Source organism: Mycetomoellerius zeteki, unplaced genomic scaffold, assembly GCF_001594055.1.
Source record: "Mycetomoellerius zeteki isolate Tzet28-1 unplaced genomic scaffold, Tzet1.0 scaffold445, whole genome shotgun sequence".
In the NCBI taxonomy this organism is placed as follows: Eukaryota; Metazoa; Arthropoda; class Insecta; order Hymenoptera; family Formicidae; genus Mycetomoellerius; species Mycetomoellerius zeteki.
In genome coordinates, this window is record NW_017257441.1 from 12,290 (window position 1) to 34,245 (window position 21,956).

The 21,956-nt window shown below is 35.1% G+C and overlaps 1 protein-coding gene across 1 annotated transcript; it reads left to right on the forward strand.

The window, feature by feature from the left end:
* The first annotated feature begins 2,527 nt into the window (after nt 1-2,527).
* On the forward strand, nt 2,528-21,496 carry LOC108726863 (acyl-CoA Delta(11) desaturase). The gene is made up of 6 exons (XM_018454662.1): nt 2,528-2,595; nt 14,320-14,585; nt 14,804-14,934; nt 20,013-20,218; nt 20,470-20,649; nt 21,118-21,496. Exons 2-6 carry the CDS (start codon nt 14,333-14,335, stop codon nt 21,479-21,481), a joined length of 1,134 nt encoding a protein of 377 aa, XP_018310164.1. The 5' UTR covers nt 2,528-2,595; nt 14,320-14,332; the 3' UTR covers nt 21,482-21,496.
* Nucleotides 21,497-21,956: the final 460 nt, after the last annotated feature.

A 21,956-nucleotide genomic window follows, 5' to 3' on the forward strand; every position in this document is an offset into this window, starting at 1 on the left:
ATTTTATATGGTTAATTCTTTAATTTTTTGTGGTAACACTTAAATTGAGCAAGGTACGCAATTTTGTGATGTTTTGTATAATGTTTTGAAGGAGAATTAAATAACCACTACTTTAGTTGGTAGAGAAAATACTTTAGTTGGTAGAGAAAATCTTTGAATGAATTGTGATTAAATAACCACTACTTTAGTTGGAAGAGGAAATGTCTTTGAATGAATTGTGATATGATAATTTCATTTAAGAGGAATTTAAACCATTTGGATTGGAATAAAAAGATTCTTCAATAAGTATACGTATACTTAAGTTTCATTGTACAAACATTAAAGATAGTACCATTTGGATTAAGTAAATAATAAAGATAGTATCACTTAGGTTTTACTTTTTACTTTGTAGTAGAATTTAATTAACTTGGCCCCACAGTTGTTGATACTTGGCGCCACAATTGTTGATATCAAATCTTTTATACAGATGATACATATATCATTAGATTTAATAAGAACATTAACAGAATTTAACTTGGCGCCACAATTGTTGATATCAAATCTTTTATACAGATGATACATATATCATTAGATTTAGTAAATTTTGTGATAGAATAATTTTCATGTAATAATTTTTGAAGGGGAATAAAGCCATTATAACTTGGGTTGGAATGTATCATATACAAAAAATTTCATCAAACAGCAAACGCAATTAGTCATCAGTTCCACGGCCGATTAAGTAATTGACGTTGGTGAAACCGGCCCAAATGGTGGTTTCCATACGAGAAGCATGCACGCTTAGCGCTTTTTTTACCTTTTTTTTAAAAAGGTAAGTTTGTACACAATTAAAGTCCGAATTACATGGGATTTAACTTGGCGCCAATTGTTGATATCAAATCTTTTATACGAATGATACATATCATTAGAGTTATTAAGTAAATAACAAGAAACAGTACCTAAATTGGAACATCAATAGAATCTAGACCCAAGTTTTCCTTTCCACTTACGTATATTACTATGAAAAATCTAAATAGTAAAAAAATTTACAAAAAAGGAACATTTAAACCGAACATTTAAACAAATTTTCGGAGCTGCTTAGATAATAATTGCAAAAAAATTAAACCTCATCAATGACTTTGATTTTTATATATAATTAAAGTCGATACAATCATAGTCAGTCACGCACACTTTGACGTTTACATGGCGGAAATGACTTCTAGTTTTAGAAATATGACATTAAAATATTGAATTTTTATTCTCGATTAAATTCAGTTTTTCTCAGAATTATGTCAACTTTAATTATATGTAAAAATCAAAGTCACTGGTAAAGTTTAACCTTTTTGCAATAATTTCCGCCGCTTATAGCGGACTTTTAACTCTATTGTCTTTTAACGAATATCAAATTTTCCAAGCGAATGGCACTCATTTTAGTTAAGAGAAGGTAGGATTATACTATAATTTCTAATCGTTACTTTTTTAAAACTAATTATATAGATATCTGGGTAACTTCTCTTGTATCAGAAGTAATTCTTTTTACAAAGTTGCTGTGAATACGTAACTTATTTAATGAATTAATTAAAGAGTTATAGTTTCACTGACAAGCGCATTTTCGTGTTATACATCATTTGAGTATATTAGTACCATATTTTAAACATTTAAGGGCATCCTAAAGACGATTGATCATAGTGTCAGTAAGACTTACACACAGACGATTTACGTGTCACTGACACATCACTGCATACTATTAAATCAATATCTCACTGCATACTACTAAATCAATATCTCACACACATATTAATATACATACATTTTTGTATAATAATAGCGTTTTAATTAGACGTCTAAGTCCAATTCAAAGAACTCAATGTTGTTTCTTCGGGCAAACTACAATACTAATTTATGGACTACTATTTCATAAATACAGATTGCACTTTTATATGCAAATATTGTCATGATATGACAGCTGCAGAGTGTTATATTGAACTAAGAAATGGTAAAGAAGATCTAAATTTTGAAATTTTTTAACGTTTTCGGCATAAAATCCATCTCACAGACACATATTAATGCGTATACTTAATTCCTTAAATATAATATTATTACATAGAAAGTCAATTAAAAAAATTTTTGATCAATTTTCTTCAGTATGTGTATGCATAGAAAGTGATTGAAAAAAAATACTGAATCATGCACAAACATTGCTATATAGATTTATAGATTATTGCGTACCTACGTGATTTGCATACCTATAACAATTGAAGTAGCAAAGCAATTGACAAAGAGTAACATGATGTCGGAATCGCAAATTAAGAACATGAAAACAAGTGTGCCTTTTATCCAACAGAAATAATTGATTTTGAGAAAACGAATTATACAACTCTCGGTTTTTGCAATTTGTCACTTCCGTCGCTTGCCCCTGCAAGAGCCTTGCTTTTTAGAACAATTTACATGACGAGCGAGGGGCTTCGTTGACGATCGTCATTTTACGCGAGGAGGCGCAAAGCTGATAAGTGGGACATACACTGCAGCATCTCGGTATTTCATAGTGAACTCGCCATCAAGTCGGACTATCCATTCAAGAGAGTCACGTGTTTCTTATCGAACTTACTCCGCGTCAAGGTACTCGTGATCTCGCCTATGTATGTACATTCGCCGCTCAAGTTGTAAATCATTGATTCGTCTACTTTTTTCACTTTTAAACTGTCAGTTGACAATTAAATATATTGCATTAAAACATAACGATCATTATAAAAAAGAGTATTATTAGTAATACGCTGAATACTTATCTATAGATACTTATAGATGAATTGTTAGCAATCGACAAAAGGAAGAGTTTCATATTAAAATTTTTCACTTTAAAATCTGTGCAAGCCGAAATATTAATCTTCAAATTATCGAATCATTTTGTTCTTTATTCAATAATATTTATACATGTACTACTGCTACATATTTTTATCAATTTAAGAAAAGTTAAATACAACTACTATTACGTTGCACGATTACAGATATACGCATTTGTATCACTTTGTGTAAATTTGTTATACGTTACCTCATTTAAATTTAAAATTATTTCTTCGAACTTTTTATAATAAAGGTGTTGTGTTTCATCCAAGCTTTTTGAGAGCAGGCCGCCATGTTCTTTTTCCGAGTCATTAACAAATTGGTACTCTGGAATTACAAGCAATTATTTGTCATTGTACGGGCTAGTATAAATTTCAAATCAAATCTCAATAAACGACTTTTATATTTTGTGCACTAAGAATAACATATCGCATTTATTTTCCAGAATCAAATTGTAATCTGTTTTACTTATATGTATGTATTTTCATTTTGAACTTGCACCTTGAATAACATATCAGTTATTTTTCATGGTAATATATTATTAAATTTAGATAATATACACTTTATGTATATTCACTTTGAACTGGCACCTTTATTAATAATATATCAGTTACTTTTCATGGTAATACATTATTACCATGATTATCTAATATATTATTAGATAATCATTTAAATTTTTAAAAGTTTAAATTTTTGAGGATCTTTTTTTGAACATGGCCTGACCTTTTCATTTTTATGATTTTTTAAAGATATCACCTACTTTTTAGAGTACAGATATACGGGGCAGCTTTCTAGTAATGCAAGTATCACAAATGTATATATTTTCGATTCTCATGTAACTTTCTATAAGCTACAATTTATGCAATACAGTTAGAAAGAATTGAAATATATGGTATATACATATATAAATATATTTATTATTATATGTACTATTAAATAAAATATATATATATTAAATATATATATTTATATACATATATTTATATATGTAATTGTTTATATAATTATAATAAATATTTACCATACATTACATATTTATTTCAATTGCAACAGAATGAATATATAATATTCTATGAATATATATACATATATACTGAAAATAAAGAATGAGCCCCTCCATTCTCATGAGAATGCAACCATATTTTCTTCGTCTCTCCGATTTTAACACGATCTTTGACGCATAAATTTTTTTCTTGATGATACTCTTTGAAATATCATAAAGTTCTTCGAATATGAATAATAAATTGTTATTATTCAAAGTAATATATCGATATAATCAATAGATTTTTTTGACAAATTACTTCTCACTTTAGAAAAAAATCATGTTTCGACAACATACATACATATATATCATATTTTTTAGTAAACTAAAGCGTACTACATCTGGTGCAAACTACATCTGATGTAAAATATTTTTAAATATATAACTAATAACAGTAGGAAGCTGCAACAAGTCTCCAAAGAAGAATGTGTTTTCTGCCAAAGAAACCATCATCTGTCGTATCAAAGATTTCACATAATCGTAGATTGATAAACATAAGTGTCACATTCAAAATCATGGATACTTCATCGATTATAAATAATTCGACAGTCTCTTTAATTTGTCTATCAAAGTTTTCAAGACCATGTCTGACAAGTACGTATACTTTGCCGTAGATTCATGGCTGACGGATAGCTGAAACATTCTATGGATCGTCAAACCATCGATATTGAATGCCACGATACCCGTGGGAGCAGATGTGGCAGTCGCTTTTTTCAAATGTATTCTGATCCAATGTTTAATCATTTCAATAAAAAAACTTTTCCGTGTGTGTACCATTCTCACTACTTACGTACAGTCGCAGAATCTGATTTTTATTCTGTAAAACTTTGCATACTGTCACGTCCTGGTTTGCTTTTTCTTCGCGAGCGGGGCGTGCGGGGCGAAACCTTGGCTTCAGCTGACTTTGTTTGGACTAGTTTTTGCGTTGAGGCAGGCTGCTATCATCAGTGCCTTTATTATAGGCACGAATTGATGAGATTTCTGAATCTCGGAATTTTATGTAATTATGTATTCGCGATGCCTTCGTGTACCTTACAAGTTGCAGAGAAATATATATATATGTATAGAGAGTTTAAAGGAGTCGTCAAGATTGTAAGAAACATAGAGCGCCTTACAATCTGATGACTCCTCTATTTATATTATAATCTCTCTTTTTAGCGGCTATGAGTGTATCATCACCCAATTCGCTCTATCTACGCTCTCTGGTTTCTTTGCGGGAAGGTACTGGAAGGGGTAATGATCGTTGGACTAGATGATAAGGTTTAACAATTTTTATATTTATTTTACACGTTCGATTCGAGCTAATACACGGATTGGTCTTTATGCTGGTTATCAACTGAGGTCTGGTAGGCTTTCATGCTGGTGCCACGTGCGGAGGCGATCGGGTTGGCGGTGGTGGCGGTGCCTTAGCGGGGTGGTCGATCGAGGTACGCGTAATCAGTGGACGCTGGTGAGGTCGCGATTTTCGCGGGAATTCCCGTTTCTTCTTGGTTTTTGGTTCCGCTATCCACCCTCCAGTAATCTGCAGGATTGAATTCTCCGTTAGCGTGTAAGGATTTTTTTTAGTGCCCTTAGATGGATGCGCTACCCTCCTCCCTTTCCCCTCGGTCGTTTAGTCTTCGGCATCTACGATTACACGAATAGTTAAAAAGGGAATATGGAGGCCTCGATGCCGTAAAAGGCGCTCGTGTGAGTTCCATGGGAAAATATTCCTGGTCTATCGACGCTCTATGTGAAAGCGCACGTCAAGACTGGAGGAAAGGAGTGGCTTCTCGACGCCTGGGGAGGCGCACGTTAAAGCCGGAGCCTTTAGATGGAAAGACGGAAGTTTGCTTGCGCTCAGCGTAAACGCGTGGTATTCTTACCGTAGCTATAGGATTCGGAAAAATGAGGATGCTGAGTCTGTGAACGATTTACTTATATACATTTGTCTTTGTGACCCTTCGCGGTAAAGGGGTGTTTCTTCCTTTGTTCTGTCGCAAAATCTTCTAGAATGTTCTAGAAGGTTCTATTTCTAAGATTTGCGATTACGCTCTTTTTGCCTGATTTTTCTCATGTCAAATACGATACTTTGTTCTGGGAGTCGCGGCGCTTGTTTTGATGTACTTGGTCGTCGTTTTTCGCAGCCTGTCGCGGTAAAACTTGCATTTGTTCTTTGCGACTGTTTTTTCGACTGTTTTATAGGTTTTTAACGTTGCCGTGATTTCTTTGTCGCGGCGTGCGCGGATCTCTCGTATTTGTTTTAAGGCTTTTTCTTAATTGTATCGTTCTGAAATTTATCTTGGTGGCTTTATTCGTGTTGCTGGATGTTTTTACGGTTGTTGGATACGTTTCGTGTTGCATTTGGATGCGTTTTTAGACGTGATATGCGATTTTGTCTACTACTCGCGAGGTGGTTTTTGCAATTATCTCAGAGTTATTTATCATGTTTTCCGTTGCCTATCCGATGGTGATGCTATTTGCGTGAGGAAATGCATTTCCTTGGTAGTTCTTTTGTTTAGTAATTAGCGCAAGCGCAGTGCGCGCGGCGTTCGGTCGCAACGGTTTCGGTGGCACGGCTTATAGCTTTACCTAACTGTAGTCGACGCGTACTATGCTCTTGTGCTATATTCTGTACCTCGTGCTCTGCTTGTGAAGAACGGGGCGCTATGCTATAGGCGCACCTGACGTTACAATACTCTATCGAAGATTTTTTTCTGATCTTCGTTCGCGTCGTAACATGTCATTTTCGGAATGGGTACGGGGCGGCGGTCCGCAGCGGCATGCTCGATAAATATTCGTGTAAATTCGTATTTACAAAAAATAGGATCCTGGTCGATGAGACGATTACGTAAATATATCGTTTTACGATATACCAGGGTCCTATTTTCTGTAAACAGCGATATCATCAACCGGTGACCTTCCCCGTGCCCCGCTACCCGCTAGCCAGTGACGTCATTCCCCTCCCCGCCCCTACGGATATCCCCGCGTCAACGAGTACCTCAGCACCCCGCACTCCCCTCTAGCCTCATGAGTCACAGATCCGGCATAGCCTTACTACTTTTATTGTATTAATTGTAATCTACGAACTGTACGAACCTCTTCTGTGCTGCTTGAACGGCGCCGCTCCTGCCTCGTAACTCACTGCCCGTCATAGTAGTCAGCAAATATTTTGCAATGTAGGCCAATATTTATTTCTAGCAACTATATTATTTTCAAAATGCCAAAATAGCCTTCATTGAAGCCATATGCAGCAACCAAAGCAGCGATTTCGATAATTTTTGTTCCAGAATAAGTGTTTTAAAACGAGGCGCCAAATGATGGAATTAAAACTTTCGTTTGAGTTTTGTGTGTGTCCTCTTTGAAAATAAACACTTACTAAGGTCAATAATGCCATGCTAGATACCGAGAAGCGGAGCACAATGGACGCTCCTGCCGCGCGCGCTGTATATCTGCGCAACACGTACCTGTTTCTCAGGCTGTAACTACAAAAGTATTTCGAATTTCGATCTAAAACTTTACAAGTATATTTTCTGAGAGTAATACTATTGATTAAAGAAAAAAAAATGATCGAAAATTTTGACCTTCAAAACCAGATTCCCCTTTTAAAAGTAAAATCATACTGATAGAGGAGAAGATGGTATTATGGCCAATGTACATATTGTGGCCTCTTTTAATATCTCCGCTATTATATAGCGAATCTTAATGATTACTTATGGAATTATTAGTTCAGTAGCTAGCCGTTACACCGTGACGCTAATATTACCAATACTCAATAGCCAGCACTTATTATAACGCATTTTTACTTTCAAATATTTCGGAATGTTTCTGAGGTAAACTTAGCATTTAATTACACTTACTTCCTCGATTTTCTTAAACTTGAGCATATCATCACATGAACATATGTATTTTTGAGTGTATTATTTGCTATTTAACATTGTATTTGACTATATATATTTTGAGTTATACAAATTTAAACAATACCATGGCATTTGCTGCTTTTTGTGGCCTTTTATGAATATTGATTACTCACGACCTCTTTTTTGAGGTTTTCATATCAAAATAATTATTTGATAATCGATTGTAGCTCTACTGTTAATCTATAGTTTATATTACGTGTACTATTTTTAGTACTGAGATTTTTAATACTGAGCAGCTTATATGCAGAAGTTATGTGAATTCATTTGCTACATTTTAAAATGTTTTACTTCTTTGTTAATTTTGTAACCAAATACTGTTTTCTAAACAACACTAATATTTAAAGGCTATTTTTATGAAAGGCCATATTACCACCCATTTTTTTCTTCGATTCATTATGCAATGTCGCCACATTTTTATTAATAGTATTCTAAGTAACAAATATTTCGTAACTTCGAATCCAGAATCGATTCAACAACATTTTAACGAATGTAATTGTCAAGTTTTAAACTTAAATATTGATTATTATTAACAAAGGAGGACGTTAAAAAGAGGCCGATTTTTACCCACTAAGGTGTAAGTAAAAAAAATAGCGTTTTTTTTATAGATTTTAACCTCCTGAATACGATAACATTAATAAAATGTTCGGATCGATAGGAAATACCTTAACAATTAAGCATAAACATGATATATTTAAAGAAATTTCAATATTCTTCAATACTCTTTTTTTTTCAAGGTGTTCCCTATCGATCTCGAACTTTTTATTAACGTTATCGTATTCAGGAAGTCAAAATCTATAAAAAACGCTATTCTTTTTACTTACATCTTTTTGGATAAAAATCTGCCTTTTTTGGAGGATATTAAAACAGGCTCGAAAAAATTTGCCCAAAAAAATATAAATAAAAGAAATAGTGTTTTTTGTAGATTTCGACCTCCTGAATGTGATAAAATTATTAAAAAGTTCGTAACATATGAGGAACACCTTGAAAAGTAAACAAGAATTATATTGAAATTTCTTTAAATATATCATGTTCATGCTTAATTTTCAAGATGTTATCATATTCAGGAGGTCAAAATCTATAAGAAACGCAGTTCCTTTCACTTACACCTTTGTGAGCAAAAATCGGCCTCTTTTTAACATCCTTTTTATTGTGTAAAATGTAACTGAGGTGCTATAATACCACTTTCTTCTCTACATGTGTTCAAATATTAACAACTTAATATTATCGATAATTATTGTAAAACAAATAGGCAAAGAAAAAAGAGAGAAAAAGACGTAAATTTATTAAAATCACTGTTCTCTTCGATTATCTAATGTTTATGATATTATGCTTTTCCGTCTTAATATTAAATGTACTTTTCTTATATAAAGTCATGGAAAATGTAAATCATCTGCGATACTTTAAAATAAATTAAGTAACAACTATTTCATTTATAATTTAAAAAATTACATTATATGATAGTATTATTTAAACTGTTCGTTATTTACGTTATCCAGTAAATAAATTATAAGAATTTTATTTATACTTTCAGTATTTCGTATATGTTAAAAGACTAACGTTACGTAAAAAATGAAATAAGAAATCTACAATTATCTTTAAAGATTCACGCTTTATTTTCATCTTCTTCTCCGATGAAAGCATGTGTTACGTCCTATGGACGTCCCACGATTCTTTTCTTCTGTGGAAGATTGATCGTCGTCACTCGGATATCATTTATGAAACATAAGTAGTTAATAACAGTCTCGGACTGTTTATGGAGAGAGTAATCAAAGAGTAATCTACCCCCTTATATCAACCACGGAGAGTTGGAGACGATGAAATTTCAGACATAGAGACCACGGTCCGTTCGAGACAAAAGATCGTAATATATTTCTCTTTCAATAGACGAATAAATAATTGAATCAATTCCTAGTAGTAACTCCATACCCTTGGAGATAAAACGCAACACCGGTGACCAATGCTAATTGAACAAAGACTAGATATCAAGTTGCTACGGAAGTTTAGAAATCATAGATTAAACTTTTGAGAGGAATCTATTTATCGTCATCCAATACCGTGGGTTCGTAACTAGCGACAATCTTTCTTGATATAGTTCTAAGAAGAGACCGCGAATCTAGCGATAAGTTTCACACGAGACAATCAAAGTTTACACTAGCCACCCACTCCTATCCTTGGCGACACCATCCAAAACTGACCAATCCGATGCAAGAAACGGGGCGGATGACTAAAATCAATTCCACCAATAATCTCTCGTTGATCTAAACTTTTTTAAACAAAAGAGAACGCCAGTACCCTCCAGGAGGCAAATCCCGCCAATCAAAATCCTAATCGATCAGGCTATTACATCCCGTAAGGATCCACCCTCAAAGATAGTCTTATATGAACCGCGATCTCGCGAGCCGAGGGCAGTAGAGTTGAGTTAAAATTTTAGAGTTGAAGCAGTTGAGTTAAAGAGTTGAAGTTAATTTTGGTTACCGGTTAGAAGCACTTTTCATGTGACCTTTGGTGGGTGTGATCGCCAGTCAAATAAAAAGAGACTATTGTCCAAACTATAGTGGAATGTGCATATCCTCCACAACTTCTTCGCATTTCCTGAGCCGGTCTCGAGTATCAAGGACAACAACAAATACCAGGGGCTTCGTCAAGACAAGTGAGTCACTAATTTTTCCTTCCCCTTTTTTTTTCTACCCTCTGTTTTTTTCTTACGCGTAGAATATTATCACTATCTTTCAGTCACAGCCTCTGCATTATTTCCTTTAATCCTCACTTTCTACCCTTGTATCGAGGACGATAAACTATCTGTCGTCCTCATCCTCCAATATTTAATTCTATATCCTCATTTTGGAAGGCCGGCTAATCCCAGAACTTCACTCTTCCCCACCCTTTCATTATTTGCCAAATTCTTATTTCCCGTTTAATGCAGAGCCGGGTATAAAACTATTATTTTTATCAATTTAAATTTCGCGTAGTGGGTGACCGGCCACTTCGCTCCCGCCTTTCCCGCGCGGCTAAATGCCAACGGAGACAGCGGATTAGGGAGGCCCGTCGGCTCCTAGACGAAGCCTATCACGAATTTCTAGCTACCTTAAATAATAATAATAACAACGATAACATAATAGTGATAATCATAGTAATAGTCTAGACCCAGTGCCAGACCCTTCTTCCCTCAGCATCCCTCACTCTCCAAATCACCACCCTTGCTCACCTTCAGTTCCTTCCTCCCAACCTGCTTCTTCACTTCCGATTGTGGTACTCCCCCTTTCACCTCCTCCCCGTTCTCCTTCTCCTGACGCGGAATCCATCTCATCTGTCCTAACTCAACGAATTTTTCCCGACAACCCCCCCCCCTTTCCCGTTCTTCTTCTCCCGCTGACTCCACTTCGAGCGTGGAGTTCAAAATTTCCCCACCTCGTCCTCATTATTATTATCACCACGGCTATCACCGATCCTTAAATTCCCTTTTTTCGCAATTCCAAATTTCCACCGATCCTCTTCCCCCAGATGCCTTCATTATAATCTTCGAAAACGCGGATCCCGACGAAGTCCGAAACGCCATAACCGGACAACCTCCAGATGCTCATATCCCTGTTTTCCTTCTCCACTCTCCCCATCCTTTCTTAGTTCCGGTGCGTTCTTTCTAAATTTCTTTCCCCCTCCTTCTTGTACTATTAATAATACCCAGTAATTACCTTAATTTAATTTCCATCCGCCCTGTGCTTTCCTTCCGTTGAACATACTCACACACATTCACTCACCTAATTTCACGACACTATTTTCTTTGTATTTATCGTCCAGGTCCGCATTGATGTTTGCGAATACGTACACACATATACACCGCAATGTTCACACATCATTTACTGCTTTAAGAAACATTATATCTGTTAAATAAACGTTAAGTAATTTAATTTAAAAAGTAAGATTGTTAATAAGAACCTAAAAGTTAAGTTATTAGTATGGACCACAAAAAATTAATAACAATAATAATCAAATTGTTACTCAGCGCTAGTGGAATCACTAATTAATGAAAATATAATTATATGTTTAAGTAGAATATTTTGGTGTTAATTTCTTTTATTATTTCCTCGTAATTCGGTCCTGATAATAAAGATTCGCACACGGTCCCGGGTAAAAGGGATTCAGTTCCTTGACCTACAATAGGACCCACGATCGTACGACACTTGAAATCGGAGTCATAGCGTCTTATCGGGAAATTGACCCATATTTCGTCACCTAAATGTATTCGACTCGCTCCATCCCCTTCCATTCGGATGCATGCGTGACAAAGCGTCTGCTCTAACGTTCTTCTATACTCCATCCTTCTCATTCCTTCTTTCTCTCAAACATTTATATATTAGGAGTTGGACGTAACACATGTTTTCTTCATGTTTACAAGCAAAATTAAAGCTATGTAGTACTTTTTAAATTAGACAAAATAGAAGTTAATTTTTTTACTAACCCGCAGATATCGTTTTTCGATAAATGATTCATAATATACTTTCAATTTGAGTGAAAATATAATTTTGTCAAGAAAGCATTAATAATAATGTTAATAAAAGCGTTAATAATAAGTAAACGTTTTTCTGAAAGTGAATATAAACGTGAATATAAACTGGCATCGACGCGGTATCGATAATTTAATTCCAGATGTAGGATTCATACTACGTAAATGTATAAGCATGAATCTTACATCCAGACTTTCACCTCACTTAAAGTAGGGGGACAGGTGGGGTGAAACTCGCTTCGCGTGGAAAATCGGATGCCTCTTGACAGAAGAAGTGATGGGGTGAAACTCGCTTCCATGGTGGAAGAGATAATAAAAGCGCGTCCGCAGCGCCTTATATAATAAAGTTTTCATTGTCAATAACAGTACACATCAAAATAAAATAAAATTCTTGTTATAGTTTAAGGTTGGCCGAATATTTTCGTTTTCTATTCATACTGATTGGGTGACTAGGTTCTGAGAAAATTATAAAAGTAGTCATTTTTCAAGTTTAGACATTTTTTATCTCAAAAACTATTGATTTAAACAAAAAAGTCTTAGAGATAAAAAAAATGTCCATTTTGATCCAATTAAGCTTATAGAATTTTTTCGGAATTTTTATCTGAAGTTTAGATTTTTTAAACAAAAAATTGTTTTTAACTACATATTCAATGACTACATAAAAAAATAAAGTATATACAGATGTTTTTCCGTAGAATAATATATGAAGAATCGAATTAAATCATTTTCAGCCATTAGAATGTTCATGGTCGGTTAGTGCACTTTCTAAGCGACTTTTAAACCGCGCTCACCTATGAGTAATTCTTAAAATGCTAATACGGTCTTATGATTGGTTCGTGACATCTTAAGACTGTATTTAAGAATCTTGAATATAGGAATCGACTATGAATACCGGCCATGATTTTCCAAACTTTTTTTTAGAGGTATGACTTCCACGCAAAACGACTTTCACTCTATCTAAAGCAGGGGGGGAGGTGGAGTGTAAAATCATTACGTAAACAAGGAAAGGTATAGAATAGTTTTTAATATCATATATAGCAGAAATAAGACGTTATTTTTTAAAACATTTTTTGTCAATAACTTTTTAATGGATAACGGCTAAAACTTGTTGGAGGTTACTTAGGGTTATGACCTTAACAACATATCAAGGTCAAGGTCGGAGAGGTCTCCCCTAAAGTGAACATTTATCCTTCGTACACAATTCAAGATTATCATTCTCCGCGAGACAAACCGCAGATATTTCGGTGTGTTGAAGCGCGACGTTTAGAGAATTCCCTTTTTAACTCGTGCACTTTCCACGTCGCACATATTAACCATACATAATAAAGCTATAATTTCGTTGCGTGGATGCACATCGAGAGTAATCAAAGAATCATGAATCTTCTGTTAATGATGGTGCTACAATAGAGGCCATTTGATTCCTCTCTACGTATAGAAGAAACGACAAAAGTTAAATATTCATAATAAAAAGAGACTCTTAAGATTCATTGATAGTGATTTCTTTTCTTTTTCTTCTTGCCAGTATTGATTGCCATTTTATCATCAATTTTGTTAATTAAATACACAATACTATGTACTTAACTGTGCAATTAACAAAATTAATGGCATTTTAAACGATTAGCATGTAAAACATTAATTAATGATAATTAATACGCAATCTTCATAATGTACTGTAAAACGCAAAAATAATGTTTAGAGTTTATGTATTAATTATTCATACATAGGGAATAAAACTTGAACTTTTATTTTTTTCTAATATGAAATATTTATTTGAAATTCCAAGAATTTTAATCAGTTTTTGGAGAATACTTTTTAAATGTTATACTTATGCTAAATTCATTTATGCTAGTGGAGAAAATCTGAAGCAGATCGATGCAACATACTGATTTTCTTTTTCTTCTCCGCTTTCTCTCTCTCTCCCCCCTTTCCCTCCCTCCCCCTCTCTCTCCCTCTCTCTCCCTCTCTCTTTCTCTGTTTCAACATATGTTGTGAATATTTTAAAAATAGCATCAGCTTTCTTTAATTTGATAAATTTGAGAATAATTAAATATTTGTTATAGATATTCCAACTACATGGCGCCGAATACGTTCGGTAATTTAGCGACTTTATTCCTTAAAACTTCTCAACAGGATGTGTCGCAAAAGAAAGCGGCAGAGAAGACAGTAACGCAAAAATTATCAACCCAAAAGGTACAAAACATGAAGCCTAAGTATCAATGGATAATTGTTTGGCAAAACATGATAGCTTTTATCTATCTTCATCTCGGTGCACTTTATGGATTGTATATTTTAATAGAGGCTGCCAAATTTTATACATTCCTTTGGGGTACGTTTTATTTATATACCTTTTAAGACTTAAGACATAAGATTTGAGCATTGTTTTATGAATTGTCATTGATTAATATATGGGAAGAAATAATATAAAGAGTCATATCAATAGCATCAACTAGTAGATCTCTATAAAATGATTGAAAGTATTTCATGTATAAAAGATCTCATAATTTTAATATCGGCAAACTTGCTTGATTTAATTTATTTTTTTAGTTATAGTAGTTGGAGTTTTCACAGGTATCGGTATTACAGCAGGTGCTCACAGACTGTGGGCTCATCGGACTTATAAAGCGAAATGGCCGATGAGAGTCATTCTTATGCTTTTACAAACCACGGCTTACCAAGTAAGTCTCCCGATGATGCTGTTATTCATACAACAATCGTTGTAAATTCATAGTTATTGTCTCGTGTATACTCTCTAAATTCTTTGGAGTAAAATATCTCACTTTAAAGAATGAAAATTAAGTCAGTCTTAGAAAAAGAGAGTGACTCAATTTTCAATCTTTAAGAGTGCAGAGATTTAATATTTTAGAATAACAATTTACTCTAAAAGTTTTAGACAGTATAGTTTAAAATAATATATACTGCAAATTTTTAAAGAATCACTTTGAAAATATAAAAGATTCATTGTTTATGAGAAATAAATTTCTCTATAGAGGAATTTCTTGAATGTTAGTAGGATATACATAGAGGTTATAACGCAGGTCCTCTAAGGAGGATGCGGGACACTAGGGGTATTCGTAGGCGCGGGGGAGGAGGTGCGGGGAAAGTCCCAGAATCGGCGATATCGGTGTTTACGTAAATGTTTACATAAACAGCGATCCAGGATCTGTAAACTTTATTCATAAAACGTATACCAGCGTTAGTAGCGCCGCTTGCTATAGAGGGACCGCAAAATGGAACTTCGTTTTATAAATGGAGTTTACAGATCCTGAGCGATACCATTGATACGTGCCGCCATGTTGTGACGTCACGTATCATGTTCTCTTGAGGGGGAGGGTGTCCTGAGCCCTACAGCCGCCATCGCCATCGCCGCCCTCGCTTCCGCCGCCGCCATCATGCGTGCTATCTCATATACTTACCATCTTTCTCTCGATGCGCTGCCGTCTTCTCCTATCACCTTTTTTTTCTTACACTCTCTCCTACTCCTTTTCTTTCGCACACAAAACCATTTGAAATGTCACGACATGTCCGGATGATGATATCATCAATGTAATTTGATACAATTGCAACGTTGCCAAATAGTGTGCATAATGATGGGTGTGTTTCAAAATTCACTGGCAATGCTGGAAATGTATAGTATACGTGAAGTAAATGTATAGTAAACTGTATATTTTCAGCGCTGGCAGTCAATTTTGGAACACAGCCGATATAAAAAAGTTAAAAATCGAGATGCATTGCGACGTTGCCAAGCAGTGCGCATAACGATATAAAATGAAAAGATCAATGGATATAAAACGATATAAAAAAAAGATCAATTTTAACCCCTCCAACTGAGCGCGTGTTCACTTTCATACTTGTACATTCTTTCTTCTTACGGACAGGTATATACGTACGTACATCATTCGCGACACGGTAAAAGAAACGCCGGCTGCTGTTTATTTAAACGGAGTGCGATACAGTATCGAGGCATAGGATAGGACGAATGGGGAGTAAAGAAAATACGTATACATATAGTGATGTGAACGAAAAATTGTTTATTCACATTCTATTATATCATTTTTTCATACGTATTAAAAATTGAAGCTAAGAGCTCGCAATCGACGAGCTGATACTTGTTAAAGATATTGCTATCGCGTATAGCGTTCTCGGAGGCGATATTGAAGAATCGTGTATACTTGACATCGACCGTATTGGTGAGTCTAGATCAGTGGTCGGAATTAGTTGCTCATTTCGGACCGATTCCCGAAGCGACGCCCATTGTTTCCCCATTATCGCTCGTCACTCGACGGTCGAGCCGCCGATCACACGGTTGGTGCTATGCCTCAGGAGTGACCCTCAGTGAAAAATACGCTGGTAGCGTACCTTTAGAAGAAACTTGTAAAAAATTTTACTTTTAATATCATTTTTATAATAACAATAGTGTACGATAATTAGAAAAGTCTTATGCGAGATTATAGAGTTTTGAAGATTCATGTATATAAAAAAGAAACTACTATTAGCGTGATCATAGTGTTTGTAATAGATGATAATACTACATATGATAGTATTATGCGCGTGATAGTTACATGTGCAACGTTTCATAACACTACATATAAAAATACTACAAGCAAAGTATAATAGTGTACTTGTGAATATCATTTCCTTCTTTTTAGTATAATATCGGTGTTTAATTAAATGTTTTGTATTAGAATATTTTACTCTCGAGCCGTATATTTTATTATCTTCTTCGATATTTTTTTAGTGGAATAGACATACGGAGGAAACTACTAAAAAAAACGCATCTGCAATAATACCTCAAAGATGATGTGAAAAAATACCTTAATTCTAATTATCGTACATTATTGTCATTTATATTTTTACGAAAAATGTATACCACCTTGATCAAAAAGTTCCCGGAATTACCACCAGGTGATGCTCTGAGTCAGCTGATTTGAGTTCTGTTTTTTTTTGTTAGGTTGCCACATCTATCATTGACATTTCCACCAAATTTTATCGCCATAGCTTGACATTTGTAAAAGTTACGCCGTCTTGAGTACATCTACCTCTGCACGGTTTTCGATTTTTTACAGTTTTAAAAATGGAGTTGAATTTGCAACATCCGTGGTTTTTTGACTCGATCGAACAGAAAAAAATCACAGGGAGCCATATCGGGTGAATTCGATGGCTGTTGGATGGTATTCGTTTCGTTCTTGGTAATTTGGTGGAAATGTTAATGATAGATGTGGCAACCTAACCAAAAAAACAGAACTCAAATCAGCTGATTCAGAGCATCACCTGGTGGTAATTCCAGGAACTTTTTGATCAAGGTGGTATACCATATTTATATACAGGGTGTAGAAAAAGTCCCGGATCCCTTAAATATCTTGGAAAGTAATCATTTTTGAAAAAAATGTTTTATACAAAAGTTGTAGGGTTGAAAATGATCTATTGACTAACCTTATCAATTTGACCTTGGATGGTGCCACCAAAATCAAGTCAAGTCAATTTTTTTAAAAATCCCTGATTGGCCGCACTTTGTTTAACAGCCGAAATATCGGTAACGTATCAATGATCTCTTCTTAGTCGAAATATCTTGGCCTTCTTTGTCCGCGTTACTAGTGTAAGATATTTAGATGTAAATAGCCGTGATCGGTCGCCGAAACCCTTTGGGTTGTCCTACGGACCAGATGTCCGTAGGACAACTATATTTATCGAACCTAATTATAGCAATCGAAATTGGCAGCGCTCGACCACACAGCGAAACTGTCAAAAACCGGAGCACGAACGGAGAACGCACGGTTTGTCGCAGAACGCGAATTCAGTAACATGGTATTCGAAACCCACCGTCGCTTTTGTAAATTACACAATATATTAAAAGTAAAAGTGTATTGTTGGAGAAGTTATTCAAATAAAAGTTTGTTTAAATAAAAGGATAAAGAAGAGATACGTGAATTACGTTTAGCCTTTTCCTTTTTGTATTTTCCTCTATTGAATATCTTACACTAGGTAGTACCGTGACGCATTTTAGTGACGGTACGGGACGGCGCGGGCGGGACAGCGGCGATGGCTATCCGCGGTCCACGGTGGTGGGGACGGCTGCGGCTGCAGGGCCCAGAACTCCCCCCAAGAGAATACGATACGTGACGTCACAACACAGCGGCGCGTATCAATGGTATCGCTGTTTATGTAAACATTTACGTAAACATCGGTATCGCCGACCCTTGCTGACCTTGGGACCTTTTCCGCGTCTTCCCCCTCGCGCTTACGAATACCCCTCAGAGGACCTGTTAGAATTAGAATCCCCATATACAGGGTGTCCGTATAACTATTACCACCTGAAATATCTTCTAATGTATGAGGTGTAGAGAAAAATTTATACAATCAAAATTACACGATGTAAAGGGGACTATCACTATGGTGATAATAATTTTTGTCCAGGTGGAGACGCTTCGGAGATTTCAAGGTCAACTTCGTTTTTTTGGATTAAATGGAATTATATGAATTTTTTTATCCAATATGATTCCTCTAATTATTCTGCATATAAAAGTATTAAGGTAGAGATATAAAAAAACTAACGATTTACGAGATATTTTGTACTTTATTGTGACACATATTGACATAAAATATTAAATAACTCGCAATCTATTAATTTTTTTTATAATCGTACCTTAATACTTTTATGAACAGAATAATGAGATGAATCAATTGGTAAAAAGGAAACATATAGTTGCTTATTTAAAAAATTATCTATTTGGCATACATATTTTTTTAAAACAATTATGTATTTTCTTTCCACCAATTGATTCATTTCATTATTCTGTTCATAAAAGTATTAAGTACGATTATCAAAAAAATTAATAGATTACGAGTTATTTAACATTTAATGTCAATATGTGCCACAATAAAGTATAAAATATCTCGTAAACTATTGATTTTTTGACATCTCTATCTTAATACTTGTATAATATAATATATGCAGAATAATTATGGGAATCATATTGTATAAAAAAATCATACAATTCCATCTAAAAAAACGAAGTTGACCTTGGAATCCGAATCTCCGAAACGCCTCCACCTGGACAAAAGTTATTATCACCATATGATAGCCCCCTTTACACCGTGTAATTTTGGTTATACAATTTTTTCTCTACGCCTGTAGGGTACAAAATACACGTACGTCAGCACAAGAGCATGAGTCTTGCACTGTATTTGCGTCTTTTAAATCAAGTACAAAGTTTATTATAACACTGTTTATTATAACACCGTTTACTGTTACGAACGCACTACGCAGGACAATATAATTAATAATAATGTTGAGGAAGCGCACGTGTCTTTAAGAATGAATCTCATACAGTCGGTATCGTGGACGTGAGGAGACTGACTCGGTATCGTGTTTCCCCACCATCTCGGATTCATTTTCCGAAAATGTCCGAGTTTTGTTTTTCTCGGTGATCGTAAAATCACTAGAGCCGCCAATCCTTAGACGGCGACGGACAACGAGACGCGGAACCTTTACGATGAGATTAGCGATCAGAAGCCGCGCGAACACGAGATCATAGGCACCGACTTTCCTCTGATATGCCGCGTGGTCGCCACATGCTTAAGATACGCGTATTTGCTCGTATTGTGTGTCGCATGTATCTGTGTGTCTGGTCCGAGTTTTTGACGCATATGCATAACAACACCTTATAGATTAGAAAATATTTCAGGTAGTAATAGTTATTGGGACACCCTGTATATCCTCAGGTTTTGTAATTATCATTTAATATGCGTTTTGCAGAATAACATTTACGTGTGGGTGAGAGATCACCGAGTTCACCACAAATTTGTTGACACGGATGCGGATCCGCACAACGTGAAGAGGGGCTTTTTCTTCTCGCACATGGGCTGGCTTTTGGTCCGAAAGCACCCTGATGTCATTAATAAGGGAGCCACGATCGACATGAGCGACCTCGAAAAGGACCCCGTCGTTATCTGGCAACGCAGGTACGACAAGTTATCGTTTTTATAAAATCAATCTTTAAGGCTTCACAAATGAAATTATTTTTTTTCTAAAAGAAATCCAGACAACACAAAGTCCAAAATTGAGACGTAAGACGTCTTTAAAATGGCTTTTAGACACCAAAAACGTCTTATGTTTCGATTTTGGATACTTTGTATTGTCTGGGAAATGATGAAACTTCATCAAATCGTCAAAATCATCAAAGATCATCCAAATGAATCTGTTTATATTACAGGCATTACAAGATTTTGATTATTTTGTGCTTCCTTCTTCCCACTTGGATACCGTGTTACTTTTGGAACGAGAAACCTATATACGCGTGGTACTCTACCCTTTTCAGGTACACAGTCTCACTGAATCTGACTTGGTTAGTGAATTCCGCGGCTCACATATGGGGAATAAAACCATATGACAAGTTAGTATCACCGAAGATTTATTTATTCATTTATTTTATTACAATGATTACAATTAAATTTAAGTATAAAGAGCATTACATGTACTGTGAAGAACAAGGTGATTAGATATTATAGAGAAATAGCAAACCAAAGCACGAAAAAGTGAAACTACAATTTTAATAGCTGATGTAACGCAACACCTGATTAGGATAAGCGTTATTTCAATATTACAATACTACAATACGCGCATATTAAAATAATAGTGTTGTACAATTGTATAGCAAAGCAAAACATACAATGTAAAGATAGTAAGAAATGTGATAAATAGAGCAGAGTGTTTCCAGTTTACTTGAGCAGTATAAAATGTAATGGATTAGAAGTGTAAATAGCACTAGAAAGAGAGACGGACCAAGATCCGTCGTTTATCCTATTGTACGAATCACAAATATAAATGGAAATCAATAAAGAAAACGTTATCTTTTTCGCAGCACCATTAGCCCCACTAACAACCTCAGCGTCAGCATTGGTGCTTTCGGCGAAGGCTGGCACAATTATCATCACGTGTTTCCGTGGGATTACAAGGCTGCCGAATTGGGCAACTATCGCACAAACTTTACCACCGCTTTCATTGATTTCTTCACCTGGATCGGCTGGGCGTATGATTTGAAGACTGTAACACACAGTATGATAAAGAAACGCGCAGACCGAATGGGTGACGGTTCGAAATATGCGCGAACAAACGTTCATGATGAGCATCATCATTCGCATGAGGGAGTTATATGGGGGTGGGGCGATATCGATATGGAACTCGAAGATATACAAGAGGCCGAAATCATAAATAAGGGCGATTGAGGTCCTAAATTTCAATTCACCAAAACTTCTATATGTAGCATTATATTCGGTCGAAATTACGCAAAACGTGGACTACCGACAAACTTTTATGGTTTATGATGATATTGCTAATTCATAATGAATTTGGTGATCATATCTAAAGGTTTAATATATTGTTATACATCGTGAGGTATCGTAATCTCTTTTTGAAGATGGTAGTACTTATTACATCAATATCGATCGCAACTGATGCATCAACAATAATGTTACGATAATAGTTGTTAAATTACAATTGTTCCTTTTTCTTTTAACAGTTCTTGTTCGTGCATCATGCAATCAATGGTAACAACGCGTCTAGAACGCGACTGTGATTACGACGTTTTTTATTTAGCTTTGAACAGAGATATTTTTAAAAACTAATACAATATTTATGCAAAGGGCGTTTCACTCTCGAGTCAACAGTTTTTAATATTAGAAATCATAATGTAATCAAGTA

What these genes read in the sequence shown, in the direction of transcription:
- LOC108726863 (XM_018454662.1), top strand. Translation starts at nt 14,333, where the DNA reads ATGGCGCCGAATACGTTCGGTAATTTAGCGACTTTATTCCTTAAAACT. An exon ending in ATTTTATACATTCCTTTGGG is followed by an intron (nt 14,586 to 14,803) that starts GTACGTTTTATT and finishes TTATTTTTTTAG; the next exon opens with TTATAGTAGTTGGAGTTTTC. An exon ending in GGAATAAAACCATATGACAA is followed by an intron (nt 20,650 to 21,117) that starts GTTAGTATCACC and finishes TCTTTTTCGCAG; the next exon opens with CACCATTAGCCCCACTAACA.